General features: G+C 29.7%; 2 protein-coding genes and 1 pseudogene across 3 annotated transcripts; 1 reads left to right on the forward strand and 2 right to left on the reverse strand.

The window, feature by feature from the left end:
• On the forward strand, window positions 1–17726 carry LOC107161998 (tyrosine-protein kinase receptor torso-like). Its single transcript, XM_089219251.1, has 8 exons — window positions 1–183; window positions 7039–7075; window positions 7671–7822; window positions 8171–8399; window positions 11408–11665; window positions 12699–13537; window positions 14945–15169; window positions 17172–17726. Exons 1-8 carry the CDS (start codon window positions 46–48, stop codon window positions 17631–17633), a joined length of 2340 nt encoding a protein of 779 aa, XP_089075377.1. The 5' UTR covers window positions 1–45; the 3' UTR covers window positions 17634–17726.
• On the reverse strand, window positions 8415–10072 carry LOC149058291 (uncharacterized; annotated as a pseudogene).
• On the reverse strand, window positions 17639–27330 carry l(3)76BDm (trafficking protein particle complex subunit 8 homolog l(3)76BDm). Of its 2 annotated transcripts, none has more exons than XM_089219250.1 (17): window positions 26840–27330; window positions 26609–26770; window positions 26426–26551; window positions 26181–26346; window positions 25534–25933; window positions 25374–25474; window positions 25059–25313; window positions 24714–24993; window positions 22029–22214; window positions 21706–21970; window positions 21459–21613; window positions 21208–21390; window positions 19432–19863; window positions 19043–19375; window positions 18685–18983; window positions 18062–18154; window positions 17639–17994 (listed from the first exon to the last, which is right to left on the reverse strand). In XM_089219250.1, the coding sequence occupies exons 1-17, from the start codon at window positions 26985–26987 to the stop codon at window positions 17742–17744; spliced, it is 3837 nt and encodes a 1278-aa protein (XP_089075376.1). In that variant the 5' UTR covers window positions 26988–27330; the 3' UTR covers window positions 17639–17741. The 2 variants fall into 2 exon arrangements, with proteins under 2 accessions (XP_089075376.1, XP_015364171.2); XM_015508685.2 differs by having other exon boundaries at window positions 26426–26539; window positions 26840–27329.
• Between the last annotated feature and the right edge of the window lie 467 nt (window positions 27331–27797).

The raw sequence follows: 27797 nt of genomic DNA on the forward strand, positions 1-27797 counted from the left end.
GGCAGCGCAGTTTAAGATGTTTAATGTCAGATTTTTCCATTCGGTATGTATGCTTTGATGTGTCTATACTTATATTGCGTAGTCCTACCTGCGGCTGCCGCAACCCTAAATTTTTGGAATGAAGATGAATTTTGTCAGAATTTAAACGTGAAATATGCTGTTAATAGCGGTGCAGTTAAAATCGTAAGTACTTTTGCTTGGTACAAAAATAACATTATACCTAGAAAAGTGAAAAATATTATAATTTTTAATAGAAAACTTATACGCTTCACACCGATATAGTTTTAAAAGATATAATATCTATGATATATAATGAATTAAATATAGACACAATTTATATTCAAAATTTTTAATTTTAATATTGCATAAGAGTAGTTAACTGACAAAGTAACTGTATTGAAAGGCTTTTTTGATCCATCTTTTTCTCAAGCCATATACTCACCCATCTTTTTTACTTATTGTTTTAATTAGTAACAGATTGTAAATTATATTGTAAAAAAAAATATGATATATTTTTGAATTAAACAGAATATTAATATTTTACATTTAATTTTCTTTTTGTCACTTTCATAATATAATTGGATAATTGAAATTATTTAATTGTTTAATTCAGTGCAAACTTCATAATATGAAATTAAATATAATTAAAATCAAATACCTGCGATATTTATAAGTAGGTATTAATAAATTATAAGTATTTATAAGTATTAACCAAAGCGAAGTAGTATTTATTTGTATAATATTATTACAGTATACTGTATATAATAGATTATTTATTTTATTATTTGTATTAATTTGGTAGGTATGGGTTATTATAGGTATTTCAAATTTAAATGCATGCAATTAGTATTATATATGTTTAATTATAATTATTCGTATAACTATTGAATATTAGTATATTATTTTATTATAGCTATTAATTTTAATAATTTTTTTATAGTATTTTATATGTTATACAATTTATACCTATTATTATACTGGGACAGGACGTCTTACAACAATTGAAATATAGTGCAATTGTGAATCAAAAATTTTTTAAATGTTCCGAATTACCATCTAATAGTATGATATTCAGAATAAATGGTAGGTTATAATATTTAGAAGTTAAAACTTAAAACCTAGTAGTGCCATAGTAAGTACAAGGAATAAATGACTAGGTATTTTGATTAACCACTTAAACAATTTTATTAAAATTGAATATTTATGAAATGTTATAGTTAAACAGACAAATTATCTGAATACTTATAAAGCACTCTTATTCACAAAAATAATTATTCCATCAAGATTCGTATTCTCCGCTATTATTTGAATTAAATCAATTAATATCTTCAAAGTTAACCTTAAGTTTAAAATAGTGGCGTGTTTAGGGGGTGGCTGGGGTGGGCTCTGTAGGCATGTGCCATCCGATGTTCAATGAAAAATCAAAATATGATTTGTAAAAAGTTAGAAAAAATATTGGTTTAATTCTTTAATTAGATATTTCAATAAAAATGTATAGCAATAGCAGTTAGAGTGACGTATATATTTAATACGTATTCATACCTGGTGAAAATCATGTTATTTTTAGTCGTACTCATAGGTATTATACGTTGTATCGTGGTGACGTAAAGGTTAAAGAACGAAGTTTTAAAAGACCATCGATAATACAATCCGTGTGCGCTACGATTTTAGTGTGTATAATTATTTGCTCGTGTATTATAGACATTAATAATAATCATTTTTTTCCCTTTCCTCTGCATTGCTTTCAATTAAAAATTAAAATTTTTTAAATACTATCAGTTGCGTTTTGTTAGTCACCGTTTCAATTCGTTTCGTTTTTACTCTTCAAAGATATTAGTAATTGTATGGATATTAAAAAATTGAAATACTTATGGACGAACGGAGGCGCAAATCTATAGTGACAGGGAGGCAACTACCCCACTTCATCAATATTGAAGTTTGATTTAAAAATATTTTATACCTTTTCATGGTTAAATGAAAATATAATAAATACAAACATAAATTTGATAGAAAAATGAGGTGTCAATTTCATTTATTATTACTCCTTTCTTGAAAATGCATATTAGATTAGTTATAATGGTTATTCTTAAAAAAAAATTGTTAGTGGATACTGTTATACTACAACACAAATAATGTTTTCTATTTTTATTTGATATATTATTATAATTGATATTTACTATTTCAATTTATATGTTTTTATTTTTAGAGTAAGGTTGTTATTAGTAGGTATATAGATTATGTGAGCGTACCGACATTTTTTTTATGATAGCTGGTTATTGAATAGGTACTTTTATTTTGCCCTCCCCCCCCCTATAATTCGAATTAGTTTGCACCTCTGTGGACGATACAATATATTTAATATGGAAACTATTGCTTCTCAATCAATTTTAGTAAGAAAATATGTTTGAAAATACTACAAATATTGTAAAGTTTCACAAATATAATTCACAATTATGAAATCTGTTTTTAAAGAAATCAATGAAATAATTTTTTTTTTTTTGAATTAAGAACATTTAACAATCTGTACTCGTGGTACAATAAGCTTAATAGATATTTGAATTATAATAGTAACGCGACAGCATTAATGAAATAATTACTTGAGTTTTAGTGATACCTAGCTGTCACCAATGCAGCTGCTGAGATGGGCTTCTCTGCAATGCGCAAAATCAAGAATGTCAGATTTAACATTTAAGATCAACAACGACAAGTGAAAGACTTCATAATACTGCAATTTTATAAACCGAAAGGGAACTGAGAGGACACTATAATTATAAAATCCAACATTAGTCTTATATGATTTTGCCAAGAGCAACAAAATAAATTATGTTATTCTTTATTAACAATAACTATACTTATTGTTCGATATTGAACCTTAATTTTTGTGCAGTCACCAACGATGGTTTATAATAAAACTCTAAAGAATTTTAGATAAGTTAGTGCAATAGTATTATCATGTATAGGCTTGGAAATCCGTATGAATCATATTTCAACTATACACTATATACTATCTGCTATACATTTCCAAGGTTAATTCAATTTTGTACTTTGTATAGGGATGTTTTAAATTCTGAATGAAGTGAGAAATGTATTGATTTTATAATGATGTATGTTTTTTTATAAATTTTTTTTTGTGTCTGTTATCAAGTTTTGGAGTAGAAATAATGCTTTGATTTTTTACTTTAGCCCTTCTTTGAAAAGAAAATATCATCTAGCTGATACTTTAGGGTGTCAAAAGTAAAACATTTTCAGTAGTTTTAAAAAGCATCAGGAAAACCCCTAAAAAGTAACGAAAAAACGGGAATTTTTTGCGCATAATCAGTTTTCGACAAAATCGATTTTTTTATTTGGCTGTTACAAAAACGAATCATTGTACATTTTCACCAAAATTTTAAATTACCATTATTTATTTGCGATGACATTTACAAAATATTTTGACTTATTTTGTAATGTTATTTATAGACAATTTAAATTTTCGATTTAAATGCCTAAAAAAAATTGGCTAACCACAAAATCTTTAAAATTTACTATAAGGTTTATTGTAAGTTGCATTTATCGCAATAAAAAAAAATAAAAAATCGTTAGTCACAATTTTTGTCTATAAGCATTTTAAGTTAAAATGTTTACGAAAATGTGCATGGACTTATGAGGTTGAAAATTCATAAAATTGTTGTGATTTATACCTAAGGTTAAAAAACCCAACACAAAGTTCTCCATAACTTTTTCTTCAATAAACTGTAAAAAAAACTTCAGAGTCAATATAGAAAACATTTTGTGAACGTATAAAATTTAAATTTATATTGATATTTTATTTATTTTAGATTCTATGATGGTTATTGGTACTTTGTTCTATTGCTAATTGATTAGTTACTATAACATATTATTATTTAATTCTTCTGATCGTCTAAATCATCTAGTTTTTTGTTCCATTAATATATTTTTTAGAACCTTTGGTCAAGTAATTTTTTTCTCAAAATGGAATGACTATCAAAACATAAAAAAATATATTATAATTTAAATATAATTATTATAATATATATAGACTGACAAATCATTTCGTATACAATGTTACCTTCCATTACATTAAAATTTAACACACCCATCACCCATTAAAGTGACCTACTCACCATCTCTACCATACAGCTATTTTATACAACTTTATAAGCATCAAATATTAGTATTGCGTGTTTGTTAGATAGGTTAGTAATTTCCATTACCAATCGGAAAAATGTGTGATCCCATGTGTTATTTAAATATCAAAATTATAAAATTATATACCTTGCCTATGTAGGTGTAACTTACTTTGTTGGTGACACAGTTACTGAAAAATTTGTATTACGCTGCGAAGTCTAGCTATGTATCAGCACTATGACAGCATAGTGTACGATAATTGATCATGATAGAATTAGTTAGGTATTCATATATTTTTCGAATTTTTTTTTTTAATTAAAGAAATAGCCCTCGGCAACTGTGCCATTTTCGAATTTTTAACTGGGCGTATAACTCGTATGGTTAATTTGTCACAGTATACATTTGTCATAGTTAGGTATTAAAGACTAAAGTACCTATACTGGCTGTACTGTAAGTTGACAAGTCGCAAACTTTTTGTCTTGTAACAATGTAATATGGTTGACATGTACAATAATCATAAGATATTAAATATTATTTTGTATAATTCGATATAATTTAATACAACAACATAATTTTATCAATATTTGTCAGGGATACCTTTGAATTTATAATTAATATACATAAAATTCTTTTACGTTTCATTTTTTTAATAATCTATTATAATGTATGTGATTATGATGATTGTTGTTCATCTTTCACTATCATTAGCAATACCTAGGTACATTCAAATATTTTTTGTGTCATAATTTATATTTTGGCAACTAATTTATTTAACAACAATTTCACCAAATATAATCAGTATTGATTAAAAACCATATTTTATATTATAATGATTATTAGTATGTATATTGCACATTGTATGTTTCTAAGTCCTGACAACTTAACATATTGGTGCCTGCAGGCCATATGATAGTACCTACATATTTATTCTATTATACGTACCTACGTAAGTACTTTCATTCATCATACTTATTTACAAGCTATTATGACTATTTTAGTATTGGAAAAAATGAAAAATGAGTGTGTTATCAGTTAGCCTCGAACTTCAAAGGTATCTATTCAAAAAAATTGCTCCTTGATGTATTTATATTCCGACAAATGACAATAACTAAACTGCAGTGTTTAAGTAGGTGCACTGTTCACTTATTTAAAGGCATATTATTATGCTTACCACACTATACATTATCATTTTTTTACAAATAGTTTTGTACACATATGCAATTTATAAATTTTAAGTTGTATTATATATTATAAATATAGTACCTATGCGATACAACCTACATCCTACGTTCACTATGGTTTATCTTATTGGTTTTATAATATAGCTCATATACCTACCTACTAAAAGCATAATGTCAATCGAATTTTCTTTGAATTCACTAGTATTTAAATTTGAATTTCAAATACACAAATTTGAAATTCATATTTGTATTACATAATATATGTATTAGCTACATAGTAAATACACTTATTGTAATAAAGAAAAATAAAACTAAACATTTAACATTACACTATAGCAGGTATTAGGTAATATAATAGCATATCTACTAGGTACCTACTGTTTAACCATATATCAATGCATCATATTATTATTTAAATATATATAGGTACCAATCAATAATTTTACAAATGCATAATGGATTGATTTCAGTGTCACAATTTATTATCTACATATACAATGCATACCTGATATCAAAAATCTACAAGTCTACATCAGTATTTTTATATTGGACCGCTAAAACAGCCAAATGATTAAATTAACGTTAATACAACGTTAAAATCTCTAAAATATTTTTTCTCGAATCCTCTTTAAAAAAAAAAAGTTAGTTCTGAGTGAAATTTCTTACTAATTAGATAGATACCTACCTAATTCCTATATTGCAATACTGACGTTGTGTAATAAATGGTTTTTTTACAATTAAACCCAATACCTAAAATGTAATAGTTAGATTCCAATGTATTGGTTTGTCGAACCTACTCAGAGGTTTTAACCTACATCAGTAATACAAAAAGATTGGAGGAAAGGTTATCATTTGCAAAAGAAAGGTGTAGCATTTATTAATTTGAATTTGAACTTGAACTTGAACTTGTTTTTTTGAACGTTTAAAATTAAAATTTTAGGCTACAAAGTGTATCACTCTGTATTATGGAAATATGGAATACTTGGAATAATGTTCCATTTCCATTTAGAAAACAGAAGCTCAGCATAAATCATAATAAACTGATAAACTCATATAAGTAAAGTGGCGTTTTTACGGGAGAGGGGTCCCGGGTTCAATCCCCCCCCCAGACAAAAAAAAAGAGTTACTCAATGTTAAATAGATATTTTATCACGAGTTTTCTGATAATTAGACTTTTAGACTCAGTGGTTGAATTGGAAAAAAAATAAAGGTGGACTCTATAAAATTGAACAATTAAGCAAATTAATTTAATAGTAACCCTATACCTTGATGAATATATAATAAAGGAGTAGCTATAATTTGAAGAAAAATGAAGAGTAGCTCAGCACCCCTGCGTCTTCCCCCAATTCAACCACTTTTTAAACCCTTTCACCCCTCCAAGAAATTATTGAAAATATGCCACTGTATAAGTAGATACTCAATTTTTTATTATATTATACTATTTTATTTTATATTATTTACTGTCAGCAAAATTGTGTGTCGGCGAAATGGGTTGTCGACCAATCGGTACGACACAATAGTTATTAGTTATTATAATGTAATTATAGGTATTATAATATAAATAAAACGCATATATTACATTATTACATATTTATTTGTACCTTTAAGTACCAATAGTACCATACTGCAACATATTATAATAAATATTTAGTAAACATTATTTGTAATAAACTAACGAGTAATAAGTAATAAATGAAATATATTATGTTTATTTACATTTTTTTTTCAGGCAAATATCACATGCAAAAATACACAGTTTGATAAAGGTATTTATATTCATATTCATTAATTAATCTTAATTTGATAAAAATAAAGAATAATGCATGAGCAAAAAAATATTTTAGCAAATTTGCATATTTAAACGTTCAATTTTCAAACAAATAAAGCAGTGAAAAACAAGTTTTGAAAATTAACCTATTCCACATCACATCACTCGCACCATTCAACTAATGAACTAAGCATGAAGTTATGACAAATACAGAATATTGTTTGTTTAATATCCAATTGTTTATAATCGTTTAAACTTACCTATACTATACCTAAAATATCCACATAAATTATTTTCTTAAGGATTCTGCATCAGAAAATAAAAACGTCTGTAGATTATAGGTATCTACCATTAAAAATTGATTCTATGTTATAAGCTATATGGTTATACAATATTACCTTATGATTTACAAGGTTGAAAAAAATTTTTGAATTGCGATATATATTATATATATATATTACATTTTACGAGAACAAAAGTTCAGAGAAATCAATACTTTTCGGAATCAAAAGTATATAATAAAGCAATAACTTATAGCCTTTATGTGTATATAAACTATATAACTATAATGTAAAATAAAATCTATATTCCAGATGATATAAATGTGTTAGACAATTTGCGGATTTTGTGCCGTGAACTTGATTCATTATCATACGTATGGACTACGAAGAATAAAACTGAAGGTGTTAAAATAATTGCAGAATTAATACCTTTCGATACAATGGACATGCCTATGATATCAGAGGTATTTTAAAAATTAAATATAGGTTGAAGTATATAGCTATAATATATATGTGTAGTAGCTATAGATATGTACCACAGCAAATTTTAAAACGTTTATGTATTCTATTTATATTTTTAAGTTAATTTTTTTTAATGACATTAAAAAAATTGTATATATCATACAAATCATATGCACATATAAACAAAATTTTGGTAAAAAGCTTATTTCGTATAAGTAGTTAATAAATAATACTTTCTATTGTTTTTGAACGAATAATTATATTCTGTGAACATTTCTGTTTCGGTTTTTGATGGCTCCGTATAAAATATATTATATTATATTATCACCTTTATATTATGCGTGTACCAGACAATTTCATCAAACATACGATTCAATAATCTAAAGCCGAACACCATGTACGCTGCTAAGTTCCGCAAGTTGATCAACGGCACCACGTATCACACAGCAGATATTCAGGTCCACCAGACATTGGACGTTGGGAAAAATAAAGGATTGGTGCATACGCTCAACATTTCCAATTTTATTGTGACAAACGATTCTACACTAAACACGTCTCTTGCCTGGTCCCCGTCGAATGGTACGCATAAGTTCTTAACATACATAAATAATAATACCTATTATAAGCTATATGTCTATATATATCAGCTATCGATTAAGCCTAATAAAGATACGTCCATACATATGGACATATATTATACGTATATACTTATATATTGTTACTAGCTGATCCCGTGCACTTCGCTGCCCGTTAAATGTACCATCTCCATATGGCTCAAACTTTATTCAATTTTATTTGTTATTTGTTATTTAATTTAATTTGTATCACCTCCCCGTCACCGTACTCGTCCTGTCGGGGCAAAAAATTCTCCTGAACAGAACCGTCACCCTGGTGATAGGGCGGTGTGAATAAAAAATAATTAAATAAAACATATATAAGCATCATATAATATAATACAATATAATCAATTGATTGTGTTCATGAAATAAAGTTTGTAATTGTTCTACAATAGTCAATAGACCTCTTTACTAAATTGTTATGTGCACAACGCAGATCAATTTATTGTGGTGAATTGCCCATAAAATAAATTTACAGGAATTTGTAGTTGCTATCTGACACTGGTAACAGTGAACCTGCTCTGTGATATATTTGGCCTTGCATCTGTAAATTAAAAAAAATATTATGTTTGTAGTTTTGTACCAAACACTATAATATAAAATAAAATAAATAAGCAATGTGGGGTATAAATTTATGGATTGTCAGTGATCAAACTTTAATAATATTTGTTCTTAAAAATTATATCTGTCTCCTAATTTGAATCACCAAATAATATTTAATATGCTTAGGTACCTCAATATGTAATATTTAGTTGTAACTAAATTGAATAAATACAATTGCATGTACATTTTGAGACGAATCGACTAAAAAATTGAAAAATCGATTTATATCTGAATTACTATAAATACAATTTTATGTATATTTTGAGACGAATCGACGAAAAAATTTAAAAATCGATGAATATTTGAATCATCAAATAATTATATTGGGTTTCAAAATAATAAAAATGTCACTAAAACTGAATCACCAAATAATATGATGATTAAGTGACACATCTTAACTTAGGTGACAGAAAATATTGTTCGCTAAAATAATAATGATTAACTGCTATAATATAGGTCAGGGGTCTTCAACCCCATTATATACACACCTATATTATAGGTATACATAACTTGAAAGTTGGCATAACATTTTCCCGAACTACATTTGTTGCCCCAAATGAAGTCATTTGAAATCAATTTTTATATTGTTGGATATTTGTCAAAAAGTGTATGGAATCTGTTCCTATTCCTGAAACCAATGAGTACAATGGCTCTGGTGGTGGATCCAATGGTATCAATAATTGATAATCAATTTCACTTTACCATTTGCACAACACAATCCATTGGCTTCGTTTTTGTATTTCAAAGCCTTACAATATGAGCAAACCGAGTTCATAGAACCAACAATAACAACACAGTGGTAGTTTAGTTACTGTAGTCAATTGACACATCGTAACTGAAAGCAGCTCGATTCAAACTTGCGCGATTATTAGTTGAATTTCGCGCTCGCGCTTCACGCGTTTGTGATACCCGAATTCCTTTACGTTCATTTCGGTCGCCACGTTCTTGTGCACTTAGGTTAGATCGGTAATTACCTTGATTTGTAGCATTTCGGGTTTTTCTACCTAAATTGCTACGTCGTATAGAAGGCATATCAAATATAAATGATTGTGTCACGTGTAATAATTAGTGATCATATAGGTAACTTAACACTATGCACAAAACACGATATACGAATTTAATTCGTGTATCAGTTGACAAAAGCAAACTCAGTAGAGTAGGTAACAGAAAATCCAAGAAAAACAACACTTACGACATATTGACAATTTGTTGATGTTTCAATTTTCAACTTTTTTATTAAAAATTTATGTCTTTAAATAATACACATACACGAATTATGAATAACAAATGTAATGGCATTGTAAATTGTTCATCTACCAAATCATTATAATTTTAATCGTTCATTAACAGAGAGCTCACAAATAATCGACCACCATAGATGATGTTCTTGATCAGTGATTACATTGCCATGGAGATGATCAATATTATATACTATCCATATTATAGTAAGGGCTGTTTTAAAAAGAAAAGGGCTGTTTTTAGGGCCTTCCCAGCAATTATTCCAATTTTTCTCGCTGTAAAAACCATCCTTGGACATCAACGAACATTAAAATAATAATTGGCCAAATTGGTCCAAGCGTTGTTGAGTTATGCGCTTACCAACACATTTATCGATTCATTTTTATATTATAGATATTGTGTATCAATTATCACTTCTTATTATGATTACACCTTAGATCATATACAATACAATGTATATGATCTAAGGATTACACACATTGAGTGAGACACACCGCGAATGTATACGATATACTCGCATCAATAAGACTATATTTTTAGTAGCGAACTGTACGTCGACTAGTCACACTAAGTGCCTATTGTGTTGAATATCTTTATAGTTCTTGTGTTTCATATTACATTTATTTAAATTACATTATTTATTGGAGGAAACCGGTATCTCGTTTTTGGAGAAAAATGGAATACGGCCATACCATCAGCTACCTACAGAGTGTAACTGCAGGAAGACCTGAAAAAATAACAAATTAAATAACACTTTTGTTTTATTCAATATTTCTTATTTTATATAATTTACAGACGCTCGCGCTACACGTATATAGGCACAACATTTTTTATTCCTGAAATTAAAAAAAAATAGTAAATGTGATGTAATTTTTTTTTAGAAAAAAAATGTAATACCCTATTTATCAATAATGTTTTTATAAAAATATTGATTGTAAAAACATTTATTTAAACCATGTAATTTCTTATTTAAAGTTTTTGTGAAATCGTAACCAAATATGACCCATCATGTGCAATAACATATACATAGGAATAGCTTTTTGCGACGAAGGTCTTATTGACATCCTTATTATTTCCTGTAAATACACACATATAATATATAAACGAGTTTTATTGAAATGATTATAGACATGAATTGTCACTACAAAATCAAATACCACCCGAACCTTGTATCCGAAGGGTTGAAAGTTCGTTATGTGGACGTCAGAGAGTCGTACGCTGCCATATTAAGCGGTTTGATTCCGAAGAAGAATTATTCGGTCCAAATACAGCCATACTATAAGTTCAAAAATAAGTCATCAACCATCATTGCCGGCGATACAGTGGAATTTAAGTTCTCAACGCCATCATGTTTGGAAGTCAACAATTTCAACTTTAACTCGTGTCGTAAGTATATATAGACATTTGACAGGTACTGAGGTACCTATATCCTATATCGGTCAATAGGCTATATACTCGTATTTAATAGGATGTACAACATCAACATGCTGTACAGAAAAATTTATTGTGACGATGTGCTTTCCTTCTTAGGCTATTTAAAAATATGTTTCTTGTTTAACTACCTATATATTATATATAACAATAGCATTGTAGCAACATACCTAATATACGTATCTACATTAGGTAATTACTAGGTAATTTTTAATATGTAGTTTTTGACATTAGTTACCTACTTATAGACTAATATAGTTATATTATTATAGTTAATTTTTAATCAATAACCTTTCTAAAAGTTTTCATTTTATAATTAGTATATAGGATTTTCCCCAAGTGAGGAATTTTTAATTCCCCTATGGTAATTGATTATACGGGGGCTTAGACGATTTAAAAAAGTTAGTAATTACTATTGATCCATCAATATAAATAATTTGTAAAAATGATTCAATTAAAATGAATATTACATTCAATGTAACATAATACATTTTATATATTTTTATTAGGATTATTATACTTATAGTACCTATCAGTGGCGTGCGCAGGAATTTGGTATGAGGGGGGGGGGGGGGTTATAAATAAAAATGTATTATTTTCAATATTTGTTATTTAATATTATATATATAATAGTCGTTAGAAGTCTAAAAAAAAGCCCATCATCCCCACCCTGCGCACGCCACTGGTACCTATGTACATTTTAACAACAATCATAGCTCAGAAACTAGGAAGTTATGTCTCATTATAGAATTTTGATTCAGCTAGATTGGTAAGTACGTCAACATTTAAAAAAAAATCTTCCATTTAAATAATTTTCAATAAAAAGAGGGTTTTCATTTAAAAAAGAAGTTTTTTACCACCATCACAGTCCACTACTTGTGGTATATACTTGCGTCTACTTTTTTTTATAATAAAAAAAAAACTATCAATTTGTATTAAAGTGAAATGTAATATATAATAATTAAATCATAACTCATATTTTTTATAGCTCCGAATGAACCGTACGACGTGAAGCTGTACGTGACGCAGACAGCGGGGCATACTGATAAGAGCACATACAACGCCCAGGTGCGCTGGAAGAGCCTGAACGGTCGGGGGGTGGACTATTTCACGATCAAGTTGAACAACGAGGCGAAGAACGTGTCAGGTAAGCACTACATAACTGCGGCGGACGCGTCAGGCGTCACTGAGTACGTGGCGTCGTTCGACGATGTGCCGTTTAAAGACTGGTGCTTGGTGAGCGTACAGGCGTATTCAAGCTTAGGCCACAGCCAAGAGCTCGTGGCGTGGCTGCAGCGCGACCTCAACGAGACCGTGGCCACGGATTCGCGGCATTTGTTCTACTATCCGTCGTGGACGACGGTCACGCTGTTCGGCTTGATGGCTTTCTGCGCGGCGTTGGCAGTCGGACGGCACTTGCACCGGCGCGCGGCGGCCGGCACGGATCGAGGTAGCAAGGGCGGCGTGTCGGCGGACGGTTACGACATGGTCATGCTCAAGGGGCTGGACGACGTGGACGTGTTGCTGGACGATAACGCGGTCACTGTGTCCGACGTGTTCCTAGGGCACGGCCACTTCGGCGTGGTCAGAAAGGGCACGCTAAAAACGGCTGACGGCCTGGTGTGTTCAGTGGCCATCAAGTCGCTCCGGGACCGACCCAGTGGTCGGGACCGGGACGAGTTCTTGCGTGAGATACTACTCATGCAGAAGGTCGGCAAGCACCCGAACATCGTGTCCATGATCGGATGTTGTCTGGATGCCAACCGACGATGCATGCTGGTCGTCGAGTACTGTCCGTTGGGTGACTTGCAGACTTATCTGAGAAAGGTGAGATAATTAAATGACACAAGTACCCATCATAAACGGGTCGACACTGGCCATTTGTGACAAAGGCAATATCATTCACTGTATTAAGTGTATTGCTTAAACATAATTGAAATTTTAAGTGTAGTAGAGTAGGTAGGTAGGTAGTGTACCTAATAATAATACTATCCCCATCACTATATAAGCTTTGACATTTTGTGATGGCACATCATTGAAGTGTTTTCAAATTTTTGTGTTACCTAATATCATTGAGTATAGATAGTACTATAAATACTATCTATACTCAATGCTAATATGTATGACAACATTAAGAAACGATTCAATTATGTTCATCATATGTTAGAAGAATAAATATTTATAATTTTTAACAATCACATAGATTCGAACTTCGTCACTTCGTCTTATCATATTGATAGGCATACCACTTAAAAAGTTCACTCGTATTTAGTAAATCTGATGAACACAATTGAATTGCTAAAAATATATTTTAATTTGGGTAAAAAATGTAGACAGCTATATATTTTACCATACATCCAATACCTCCAGAGAACGCCAATGCACACTTAAAATGTGAACTTTAAACGGTTATAAAAAAAAAAAAGTGGATATGTAGTTTTTATATTCTCCAACCACTATCATATCAACTTATGGGGAACCTTGTATTTTGTATTTTTTGACCCAACGAATAAAATGTTATTGACATTTATAAATAAAAACGAAAAAAATTGACAGCTTAAATGTCTATAAATAATTTGAAAATATTTTAAATATTTTGTAAAATGCTAGTAAAAACATTCAGTAGACATTTCTTGTATTTGCGGTGATTCGTTTTAGAGTTACACCAAAATCTAAAATCTATTATCTCATAAAAAACTGATTTTGTGTAAAAATTCCGGTTTTCCCGGCGCTTTTGAAAACTACTGAAAATGTCCATATTGGACCTCTCTAATGCACCAACTAGATTCGCTTTCCAACTGGAAAAGCTACTGAAATCGAAGAACTATTTCGACAACTTATCGTGTGCATAGACACAAAAAAAAAACACCTCATTGTTAAATCAATACATTCATCGCTCCGCTCAAAATCTATATTATGTTAAAAACAATATATAATTTGGTTATTTTTATCAATGTAAAACGAATATAACTATTCATTTAGTTAGATATTGTCTAACTTAATGCAACAGTTAAATCAAATAAAATGTATAGTCAATAAAAATATAGTAGTCAATTTATAGTTGAAATAACAACAATTATCTTACTAAAAAAAATAAATAATTTTAACTATATTTATAGCTGTCACATAATATACATAATATATCATTATAAATTACGATTAAATTAAACATAACAACAATCAAAATACCTAACAATTTTTATTTTTGCGTGCGTTATCGTGATGCGTATATAGGTCAGTATAAAATCGTGGTACGCCAACGACTTTTACGTCGGCCGGACGGATCAGGCGGAGCTGACAGCTGCGGAGAACAGCATCAAAGTAGTCGAATCGCTACAGGAAGCGGTAGGTCCGCCGCCGATGGTCTTCAACAACTGTTACTTGTACCACGGCGATGAAAACGTATTCCTCACGGTGGATGACTTGTTGTGTTTCGCCAGCCAAGCCGCAAACGGCATGGTAAGGAGTCACTAAGGACGCCTGCAGTTTCTATTATTTTATTATTGTTATTATTCGCATACCGTTCAAATACATAAACGAAAACTTGATAATCAAATAACAGCAAACTTTGCTCGTGGACAGGAATATTTTATACGGCACAATATTAGCTAGGTATCTATACCACAGAATATAATATGAAGCATATATTTAAATATATTTCATACATATTTTGCCTATGTCATGAGCGGACGAGCAACGATTATTATAACTTCTGTAAGAAGAAAGTGTATTTGTTTAATATTATAATCCTTCGTTTTCTCTCTCTATATTTTCCTTTTTTCAATGCGATCAATGAACTTACGTAGGTACACTGATACAATAAATACCTACTATAGTGTACTATATATCTATTCACATAGGCGGAAATCTATGGGAATTTCTACGGGGGCTAAATTAACTAAAAAAAAACTATATTCAAATAAAATCACATTTCATATGAAACCTGACAATTTTTTTTTTTTTTTTTTGGGGGGGGGCTAATCCCCCCCATTTCCGCCTATGACTATTCACTTAATTATAGGTAAGTACCTACTCACAAAAAAAAAATATAATTCCACATCGTTTTGAAATTCTTACTAACATTTTACACTTGGTAACTATACCTATTTAATATTGATTCCATATTGTTAAATATTCTTCATGGATAATACTCGTCAAATTTATAAAAAAATAATACCTGTTATATGCCAGCCAATGACGTACGCATGATTTTTAAATGGGGGGTGTTTGAAAATAAAAAATCATTTAACGATTCGCGGATTGTTGATAATATATTAGTTTTAGTTCAATACCTAGTAGTTAATATTTCTACTAATAAGACTATGGCTGAATAATTAGGTAAACACACGATTTAAGATACCGCAGTTAGTAGCTACTACATTAAATCATGGGTAAATATAAAACAAATAATTATGAATAATATTGGAATTGCCTCCCAAATTTAGGTAGGTAACCTTTTTTCACTCGAATTGCCTCCGGGTATTTTAGGATGAAATTTGAGTATACCCTAATAGTCTACTTGAATTATCTCCCATTTTAGCATATTTAGATTACCTATCGATAGTTTTATAGTTTATACTATCGACTATATCGATTTTCTTAATGTTCGAAAATATTAAACTTAGTATTATATAAAATAGTATTTCCCAGGCAGATTAATTTGTCAAATGCAATAATCTTGTCGATCACTGATTATCAAATTTTATATTCATTATTATATATTATATATATTATATTATATATTATATATATACATATATTATCATTTATTTTCTCAGTCTATAATATGTAAGGTTATACCTTTATATTATGTCCTTATACCTAAATCGATTCCAGTATAAGAGGGTCATTAATTTTTTTTTCGGGAGGCAATTCGAGTAACCTTTTTTAAAAAAAATTCGTTGGAGGCAATTCAAGAGCCCCAATAATATGGTCAATGGGAAATTGAGGAATGGGGGCTTCAGCCCGTTAGCCCTTCCCCTTACGTACGCAGCTGATGACAGTCAATTATAAATACGGTAACATATAAAACCAAGCAACATAGGTTCATAGTCATAGGTATACAGTGTACGTATAAAGGTTAGGTTATGTCCTTAATGTTTGTCCCGAAACGTGCGGCGTACGCACTAAAATGGTTATTTATTTTATTTTGCATATAAATACAGGGGCATGCCCAAAATCAATGGTGAATAGTTAAGTAATATACAAACGCGGTCAATTTACAAATAAAAGTGAAAAAGAGGGGTTGTGGTTAACAGTGCACATTTGACGAATGTTAAGAGAATAATTGCCAACATAGTTAGCATAGGGTTTGGGCAGGGCATATGAGCGAATGTAGAGCGGCTAGGTACATTGAAATTAACGAGAGCTAGGGTCGTGGGGTATAGTCGATTTTACCAAACGTCAAGCTTATAATATCCCACGAGTCACAATATATCTATTAATTTTATGCAAATTCTAGCTGTTTTTGGAAAATAACCGAGTCGTGCACAGGGACTTGGCCGCCCGGAACATACTACTCAGTGACCATCGCACGATAAAGATTTGCGATTTCGGCCTTAGCCGGGACGTGTATGAACAGAACCTCTACCAGAAGTCAAACCGCGGCGATCCACTGCCAGTAAAATGGATGGCCCTGGAGTCGCTCAAGTACCAGCTATACACCACCCAGAGCGATGTGTGGTCGTTTGGTGTGCTTCTCTGGGAAATCATGATGTTGGGTGGGACTCCGTACCCGACGATAAGTTCGTCCAGGATATACGAAGTATTGTGCAGGGGTTACCGTATGCCCAGGCCTACCTTGTGCTGTTACAGTTTGTACGAAGTCATGCTCGCGTGTTGGCAATCCAACCCAGCAAACCGACCGAAGTTCGGCACGATCAAAGACACAATCGACGGTATAATGGAAAATCAATACACATAATCACATTGTAATTTTTACCAATTTTTTTTATATATAATTATATTATAATATACGATTTTTTTAAAAATATAACATATATAGATTGAGACCTAAGTGAAGTAGTAACAATTAACTTGTTACCTCAGATTTAGGGTCTTTAATGACTAATAAAGAAGAAGACGAAATAATTTGGGATAGGAATGCATGTTGAACAGACGGATAAGGTCGTGCCAGTATATCAAGTTTAGCTGTCATTTTATAACACCCTTGAGAAGCAACTGCAGCGTATAAGCGAATGGTGCGCGTTGTTGAAACTGGCAAGAAAAATGGCTTTGGATTAATTACTCCAATCCAACAGAAATGTTGATCATCGACATCCGACCTGAAAAAAAATTTCATGATAATTCCATTATATTAATTTTACAAATCAACTGAAAAATGATACTTACTTTGAAGAACTAGCCGAGTTAGTATTAATTTTAACTTCAATTGTATGTTCAACGCAATTCTTAAGTATTATGAGTACAGATACAATACACATTCTAAAATAATAAAAATATATAACTAAATTTGTATTAATCCATATAACTTATAACATTTTTATAACTTTATCACTTATAAATTATAAACAGTTGTGTCCCCGTGAGGTATAATTCCATATATACCATAAAATACTCTTAACATTTTTATTAAAAATCATGGGTACCTATATTGTGTTTGTATATGCTCTCAACTTTCAATAAATTTTGCAAAAAAATAAAAATAGTTATTGTTTTTGTAATGAATGAATCATACTAAATCTAAAGATATACTATTTAATTTATTTAATTTTGAAATAAATAAAATGAAAATTTGTTTATTATTCTTATCACTAATACTCGTCCCATATTATACCAAAGTCTGGAATTTAATGTAAGTTTTTAAATTCTTAGGCATTTGGAATATCATTTGATTTAAACATTCTATACTTTTTCATCAAATTGTTAAAATTACACTGAGTATAACTCAACAAATTTTAAGGAAAAACCACTGGTTATAAATTATATAGAAGAATTAGCAATCAAAAACTTACTTTTTATCAATAAAGGAATGTGAAACAGTACTAGGGTGTGAAAAGGCAATATTGAGCAACCGATTCATGGGTGATTCTAATAAACCTGTTGCATCATTAGGTAGAGGTGTCCCATCATATGGATGTATATTCCGATCAGGTCCAAATATTTTTAATCTTCCTATTGGCTTGGAAATATTTTTTGATGCATCTAAACATCCAAATTCAGGCCATGCAACACTTAAATTTAATTTTGTCAAAGAAACCCTGTGAATGCCACAAATAATTCTTAACCGATTTGAATGATCTTTGATTATTACCTGAGAATAAAACAATAGATGTAAAATGGAACACAATAAAAGTAAAACTATCACATTACCTGCCATAAAATGGCCAAAACGAGATCAATGCATTTCAACACCTCTGTCTGAACTTTGTGTCTATCAAACTTTGGCATTTTAATTTCTTTTGATAGTGATTTTGTTAATGAAACAAATTTTTCACACATATCAGTTTGAGGAAATTGTTCATTGTCAAAATTAATTTTAGAGATGCCACTTTTGTTTGTTCGACAAGCTTGTAAGAATAAATGACATGACTGTTGTTGGTCTAAATCTTTTATACTTCCTTGAGGGTATATTTTTTTAGATAGTGTCCAATCTGGACTGTACAAGAATACTTGCTTTAGTTTTACTTGTTCTACTTCATTTCCCTGAAATTATGATTTTATATAAAAAATGATAATTCTACTAGAAAAAAAAAAATTACCTTATATAAATTATGAACAATTGTTTTTAAATTAAGGGTATCACTATTTTGGTTTGCAAGTAATGCAGAAGCAGATAACCTAACACAAGGTTTTGCCGTCATAAACCAGCTAGCCCTGCATAATCTGTACTCTTGTTTTTTAGTTTCCATTTGAGACTCATAATAAAATAACAAGTCGAGGCTGAATGTTTCTGTGTCTGGACTATTGAAGCAAAATTCTACAGTCTTTTTTGAATTTGGAGGCATTTGAATTAACAAACTACGAATTTTTTTGTTTTTGCAAGAATGATTTGATTCAGTGAAAAATGAATCTTCAATTGAAGTTGACACATAAATTTTATGCAATGGTATTGCACCAGCATTTTCTAATATTAATCGTATTACATTCATTTCACCAATTAATGTGCTAACTTGATTTCCATCAAAATCAACCTAAAAAAAAAAAATTAAACCTTACACATAATCGTATGATATTTAATATTAACACTATACTAAATAGTTATAAGAGTTTTATTTTAAATAATGATTTATAATATGAATTTAAAATATTGGTTGTATTTAATCAATAATTTAAATAAATATTGAATATTAATGAATATTTTTAATTCATATTATATCAATGTAGAATTAAGTTTGAATGTAAACAGATTTGAACAACTTTTGCCTTTTTGTATAACAAAAATATTTTTTGTGTACTGTGTAATAAATATAACTGTTCAAATGTGCACTGTTTAGGATTTCCTATTTAACGCACAGAATAAATATTTATCCCATGGTTGATTTTATGTAATTTATATTATTATAAGATCACAACTTAGTGACTTACTTACCTACTATACTTGATTTAACTATATAATATCAAAATAATCAAAATAAAAACATTGTTTAAAAATATATATATTTATATTCAGTTTCTTTTATGTAAGTAATGAAAAACAAAACAAAAAAATTTTAAGACAGATAATAACCCCGTGTAAATTAATTGATTATTCTTTTATATAAATATAGAAGATTTTACTCTAGCTAGTAACTAGTTAACAGTATATTAGAATAATAAGAAATTTGAATCAGTCTATTATTTGAAGCTTCAAAAACAAAATAATAAGTATCTACTTAATTTGTTTAACTATCTATAGAAAACTATAAGTACTGTTTAATTATTTATCCTGTGCGCATATCAAATGATTTAAGGCACAATAACTAAGGCTTAAGTTTGTATGCAAAAAATAATATAGAATTTAAACGTATTTATGAATAAATAATTTATAGTCACAAATGTTTGTGGGCTGTCGCGGGCTTAATCATCCTGGCATAATTAATATATAAGTGAATAGTAAAGGTGTCATTCTGAACTTTGTATTTATATGGACCACAAAAAATAGCAAATTTGTTGAATGTTATATGACAAAATCACTGGACATTTTTTTTCATAGGTGCCATTAAATTATATAAAATATAATATAATAAATATTTTAAGTTTTTACATGCTACAAATCTGATATACACAATGCCCACAAAAAATATTAATTAAGAAATATTATAATTTTTTGTTTCATACTTTTAGAAAATGTTCATACATTCACTAACTATTTGAATGTGAATAATTAAAAATAAACATAAACAGTAGAAATCACTATAACAAGCATCGCTTAGAGTGAGATACTGCTTACAGCAAGCAAAATGTTAGGTCTCATCAGCACATGAAGTCAAGAGTCTTTGTCATAACTTATAAGTTATAACTAACTGATAATTATTAACAGTGTATTTATAATCTACCTTCATTAAAGAAGTTTGTGGTTGAACAGTGAACTGAATAGAACTCAACATCTCAAAACGTTGCCAACCATTTATTACTCGTTTGACTGTGTCATCACTTGTAGTAGATGGAATCAATAAGTTAAACTGAACACCAGTTATAGTTAAAATTCCAGTACTTTTAGTTTTCAGTCCAAGAATTATCTGATAATACATAAGAAAAAGTTTAAGAATGTAACATTATACATTTATTATTTTTATGTGTAAGCTACTTGTGTTGTGCTGGAAGGTGCTAAAAGTAGTTCTTCTAGCACTTGAGGTTCCACCAAATTTAACTCTTTATCAAAAGTGTATGTCAATGATAAGTTTTCAATGCATAAAGATATGTTTAAAGGGTTTGATAATGTCATTTGTACTTGCACTAATTCTGTTGATACAAATATACATTGTAAATTTTAATATGAGTATAAACCATTTTAAATTACTATATTGAACTCGATAAAAAAATAAATATTTTACCATTCACATACAATAATTGTCTTATTGCATCATTGCTTCCATAGAAAGCAAAAGTTGGCTTAAATATTAATGGTGGTATTCCACGAGCTTCTGTAATCAAATCTTCTTCCATTTTATGCCACCTTGGGTTCAACAAATCTTCATCAAAACTATGTTCTTTAGTTATTATACTGTCTGCATTCAATAATATTTTGATTTTTTTCTGATCTATGAGCGGTAGAGATAAATCAATGACAGACGAGTCATTTTTCTCTGCTGCATATTCCTATAAAACCATAAGCCATCTGAAATAATGTAAATGTGGAAAATACCAATTATTATACCAATTTTATGTTCAAATAATCTCTAAGAATAGTAGATTGTTGTTCTGGTGGTTGACTTGAAGCTCTTGCCAGCAATTTGGAATATGCTTCAGAAGCTTGTTTCATGTGTTTTAAAAATGTGGCCTGTCTACCAATAGCTGTTTGTATATGGTCTTCTGCTAATGTCCACTGTGTATTTTCAAAGACCTATAAAATTTAAATAATAATTATTATCCTACAGAAAAAGCTAGTGATGAATATATTGGTTTTACAATGAAGTTTTTTCATATGTTCCTCTTTAATACTCCTTTTATAGCAGAAAAAATGCTTCAGTTTTGAACTTCAAGGGTGGGTTTTAACTAATTTTCATTTTTTTATGTACCATGAATCTATTTAAACTGTTCTTTTGTATGTTAGTATTAACTTAAAACTTAATAACAATAATATATTATGCAAAAATTATATAATGTATGCAAGTTTTTATGACGAAACTTGCATCAACCTATTGAAATAGTTAGATCTCTGCCCAAGATTTTTTTGGCATGCAATGATTTATCAAAAACTAGTCATTATAATACCCTTATCAATGACAATTAGGGTTGCGCAAAAACGACAATGGTTCGATATATCGATGAATGAAATATTGATGTAAACTTTTTGGTATCAAAATATTGAAATATTGATATATCGATATAATTTTATATATTAATATTAATAGGTCATATAAATAAATAACAAGTAAATATTTGAATATATAATTAATAATTATGGGTACATTGAATATAATATAATTTATAACTTGTAAGGTAAAACATTTAGAAAATTAGAAATTCAGAACCAATACTTATCATCTAATGATTGTAAAAATACTAGTTTTGACAATCTTGAGCCTAATATTCTATTTCTACTTTTAGTCATAATGTTACCGGTCTTACTAAACAATCTTTCTGATGGTACTGATGTGGCTGATATAAAAAGATATTGTCTGGCTAGTTTATATAGATTTGGAAAAGCTCCTTTGATATCTTCCCATTCAATAATCGGATCTTCTTTGAGTTCAATAATCGATTTATCCAAATAAGAATGTATTTCATCTCTCGCATGAGATTTAGATTTGATATATTTAGAACTATATGTAAATATGTTCAATGCTAAGTAGTAAGTAATAAATTAATAACTGACTCTTGAGTTCTTGACGACAAACGACAGGTCGACAGAGCCACAGAGCAAATAATATTTAATACCTATTCTCCATAGGTAGTCTATTCAGAGTTACGACGAGTGCTTACGACTATCGATAAATATCGACATGTTGGTGTTTACTGTGGACTGCAGTGTATTCCAGGAATTTTATTGAAAAATAATCGTCGAGTGCCCGAGTGAGAGACTTACGGGTAATGTTAATATTGTTAATAATATTCACAGCGAGTCGCAACTTGCAAATACATACTTATATACGGATACACTGTCCTGGTGACCGACAACGGCGACAACCGAGATAATTATAAAATCCATTAAAGCATGTATCAAGGCATGTCTGAGAAATAACTTAGAAAAAATTAGTATGAAAAAATAGATTGATACATCAATATTACATATATGCATCAATATTATATCAATATATATTGGTATAAAAATATTGATGCGATAGTTTCGATAATATCAGACTGTAATATCGATGAAACGATAATATCGATGATGTTTGCGCATCCCTAATGACAATGTATATTTTAATGTTACTATACATTAGAGTAACAACCCCAGTTTCTATTTTATAGTCATATGAATATTAGGTTTCTAATTACAAAGTCGGAGTTTCAGATTTTAATAAAAACTGGTACAATGTTTAACACTTGGATTAAGAAATTATATTAAATATTAATAAAGATTGAAATGTAGAATAAATACAAATATTTGACTAGGCACTCAAAAAAATAATCCATGTAGTCATACTTTAACACGTTGACTGCGTACTGACGCCAATTGTCGTCATGAGTATCAATCAGCAACGCGTTTGACACCAAATGGCGTCCACAATATATTAAAAGTAAATGGTTTATTACTCGTTAAGCGTGTCTGAATGTGGTTTTTTTATTATTTAGCGTGATTAAACGCATGTTTTAAAATATGTATTCGTACGCCGTTTGGATGTATGACCATATAGGTTACAATAAATTTTTTTTTTTTAAGTTTTAATTTTCAGATAATAAAAATCAATTTTATTAATGGTTTTGTAATACTTGTATATTATTTATTTAATTGTATATATATACTTCCTTGAATTTCTAAAAAAAATCAACAAAAATAACTAAGACGCCAATTGGCGTCCATGCGCACTGTTGAAAAAAAAATTCAGTGGCGCTAACGACGCCAATTGGCGTCATGAAAGTTCAAAAGCTCAAAGTTGAAAAAAATGTTAATATGTATTATTGAACACATTTAAAAACTTTTTTCTTAGTACCAAAATTAAATTTGATGAAAAAAGTAACGTACGCACTGGGCGGGAAATGCAAAAATACATACGCAGTCAACGTGTTAAAATTTGTATAAATATTTATACAATTATACATAAGTAATTCGATTTAATAATGGTTCAAAGATTTTATTATATGAAGAGTTAAGAGCCTTTCTCCTTGTGTTGAAAGATAAAATTTGCATTAAATAAAATTATGACTAGGTGTTATTGATTTATAAAGAAAATTCCACCTGATAAGCTTGTTGATAACAACTTAGTGACTGCTTTCTTTGTGTTGCTTTTGAATATCGGTGTCCAGCCAGAACCATATGAAAAGCGTATTTTCTCAACATTGGTGGTTTTTTTGATTTTAGAAAAGCATATGCTGCTTGTTCTAAAAGTATAGCACTACGTAAATCTGAGTCTTCATTTGTCATCTGTATAAACATTTTAGCAGCCTCTCCATACATTTCCCGGCTAACAAATAATTCGCAAAATAGTATTGTAGCTCTTGTTGCAAATTGTGGAACCCTGTTGTATAAATGACCAGTATTTATTAAATATACATAAACAAAACTTTTTATTATACTTTAGACCTGCAAGTATTCAAGTATGTTAATACACTCTCATTGGCATACTCTATGGCTTTTCGACTATCACATACACTAGGGCACATCAATGCACAAATAGCAGCCATTTCGATAGCACCACTATACAACATCCAAGCATTATCTGCACTAAAGTCTCTTTTGGCTGCCTGGTATAATGGAAAAGCAAGAGACCAAGCACCCAAAATCATATATAAATCAGCTAAACGTCGGGTTTGAAGCTCTGGTGAATCATTAGTATAGCTAAAAAAATTGATACATTATTAAAATGTGGTAAAATATTTTAAGTTGTGTTTTACTGACATGACAGTTGCTGGTAAAGCTGCAGCAGTAGGTTTATTTGTGCTAAACCATCGTTTGGTAGCACTCAAAAGTGATCTACTCACACCTTTTTTATTTGTTACCTATAAGAATAAAAATAAATATAATTATACATATAGGATCATTACCGATAAGAGTATACCGATTCACTTAAAGATTGTATTTGAGATTCAATATATGGTATTAATGATCTTGAAACAAAATGTTTAGTTAAATCTCGTATATTGTTATGATCATTTTCGTCTAAATAAGCACCATATACTTTTTGAATGTCCGATTTTGATTCACAATTCAAGCTCTTGTTAAATTCTTGTGGACTTAGTGGATGTATTAAAGAACTATCCGCAGAGTTCAAACTATTTTCAAATTCACCACTCTGATCATGAGAATCTATACTATCATTTAAATTAAATGAATTGTTCAAGTAATCCCATATTCCTTCATTTAATTCGGTTTTAGGATTTTTACAAGAGTTTAATCTAAGGAGATGGCAACTACTGTGGCCATATGTTGACTGTAATGTTTCAATAATTTTATTGGCTCTGAAATTAAAATTACCTTATATAATATTTGCCTTTTTTTCAAAAACATCAGTAAGTTACATAAAATTAAACAATGTTTTTATTTAATATATTCATTATTTATAATGAATTTTACAAATGTATATACAATTTAATTTTTAATCCAAAGATTAACAATAAAAATATTTTATTATTTTATTTATGAACCCCCCACCATTTCCTACATTTTTTCTGTATCTGTGTCTGATTGGAATGTATAATAACTTACATGCTCAAATCAGGATTAAGGCTTTCATGTAAAACAACATAATATCTTAATATAGTAGTATGAAACCATTTAGGGGATTTATTTTGATTTGGTAAAATTGATTGTTGAACTTGCTGTGTCAATATTGACACTTGTTCTTCATCAGAAGAACTTATTACTATCATACCTGATTTAAATTAATTAAGAAATTATTTGATCAAAAATGAATTGGATAATAAACATTGAATAAATTCTGAAAAGGATACACCCTAAGAAATGCTTAGTATATTCGTGATCTGAAACATTTTGAATTTGTAAGAATGTTGTTCTCCACTTTGTAAACCACGGGGTATTTTCAGGTATTGTGATTTCCCGTCCACCTGTTAAGTAAACTTTTGTCAGAATACAGATATTTATATTTCAATAATATTTTATGCATTTCTCATTACCAATTTTGACTGTAATGTTACTTGGTTCAGTTTTTATATTAACAGAATTGTGTAAGCGACTTCTTTCCTTGGTGGCCGACAGGGGCTGACTGTTCATGTTAGAAAATGTTATTTGAAGATTTGGGACATTTATCGTACCACCATTGGCATCTTTGAAATTAACTGTAAACATAGTATTTTAAGTAGATACTATCATGGAACAGAATGAGGGTATTTCCAGGGTGTACTTACCGTCTGTCATTCGAGCAAATGGATTGAGCAGATCGCTGAAGCTCAGATTGTTTTTACGACACATTTCTTGGGCCTTGTCTGAACACAAGACGGCTACGTGCGGGCAAAATATACCACGAATGAAATCGTTGTTGTCGTCGCAGGCCATTTTCGTTGGGTTAGACGACGTAAATCAATAGGAAACACACACCAAGTACTGCCGCATAAGAGATGATATTGAGCAGATCACTAAAGCTGTCACCGCTCGGTCTTAACAGAGTTCAACGGTGAGTTTAACTTCAAACTCACGAAGTCACAAGTCACAGATTTCAACTAACTGCTTCGGTAGCTCGGTACCTTAGGGAAAACAGTAGGTTTCATATATCATATCAGTCATCAGGATTCAGACTATCATACATAAGGATTATTATAATTACACCGAGTCACCGAATACTAATATACTATAATAATATTATAGACTTCTGTGGATTATTATCATAGAGTAATAATTATTATTCACTGGCCACTGATGTTATTCAATTATTCTGATATCATAAAACATGATAAAGATTGATCCTGACGTGACGTCATGTTCAGCATATTCTAATCACGGTTTTAGACACACAATCACAATCACGATGTAGATTGTAGAGAAGATCTTCTTTTTATCGGGCTCACAAAGTCACAACCCTGAACCCATAAATAATATGTCACAACTTAGATCAATAGATTATGTATGATCTAAGTGTCACGACCACAGTTATATTGTCAATATTGTATATTATCATTTATCAACATAATATTATTATTAGGTATACACATAGTCACATAGACGTTTATTGACTTAACAGTTATTTTTTTTGAACATAAATATAGGTCATAATAATTGCTGGGGCGATGACACCGCTGAGCCATAATCGATCCTTATTGTATACAATAAGTTCTATGGACTATGGATGCATCTGCTCAGACCTATATA

Source organism: Diuraphis noxia, unplaced genomic scaffold, assembly GCF_037042655.1.
Source record: "Diuraphis noxia isolate RWA-SAM2 unplaced genomic scaffold, SU_Dnox_SAM2 contig0002, whole genome shotgun sequence".
In the NCBI taxonomy this organism is placed as follows: domain Eukaryota; kingdom Metazoa; phylum Arthropoda; class Insecta; order Hemiptera; family Aphididae; genus Diuraphis; species Diuraphis noxia.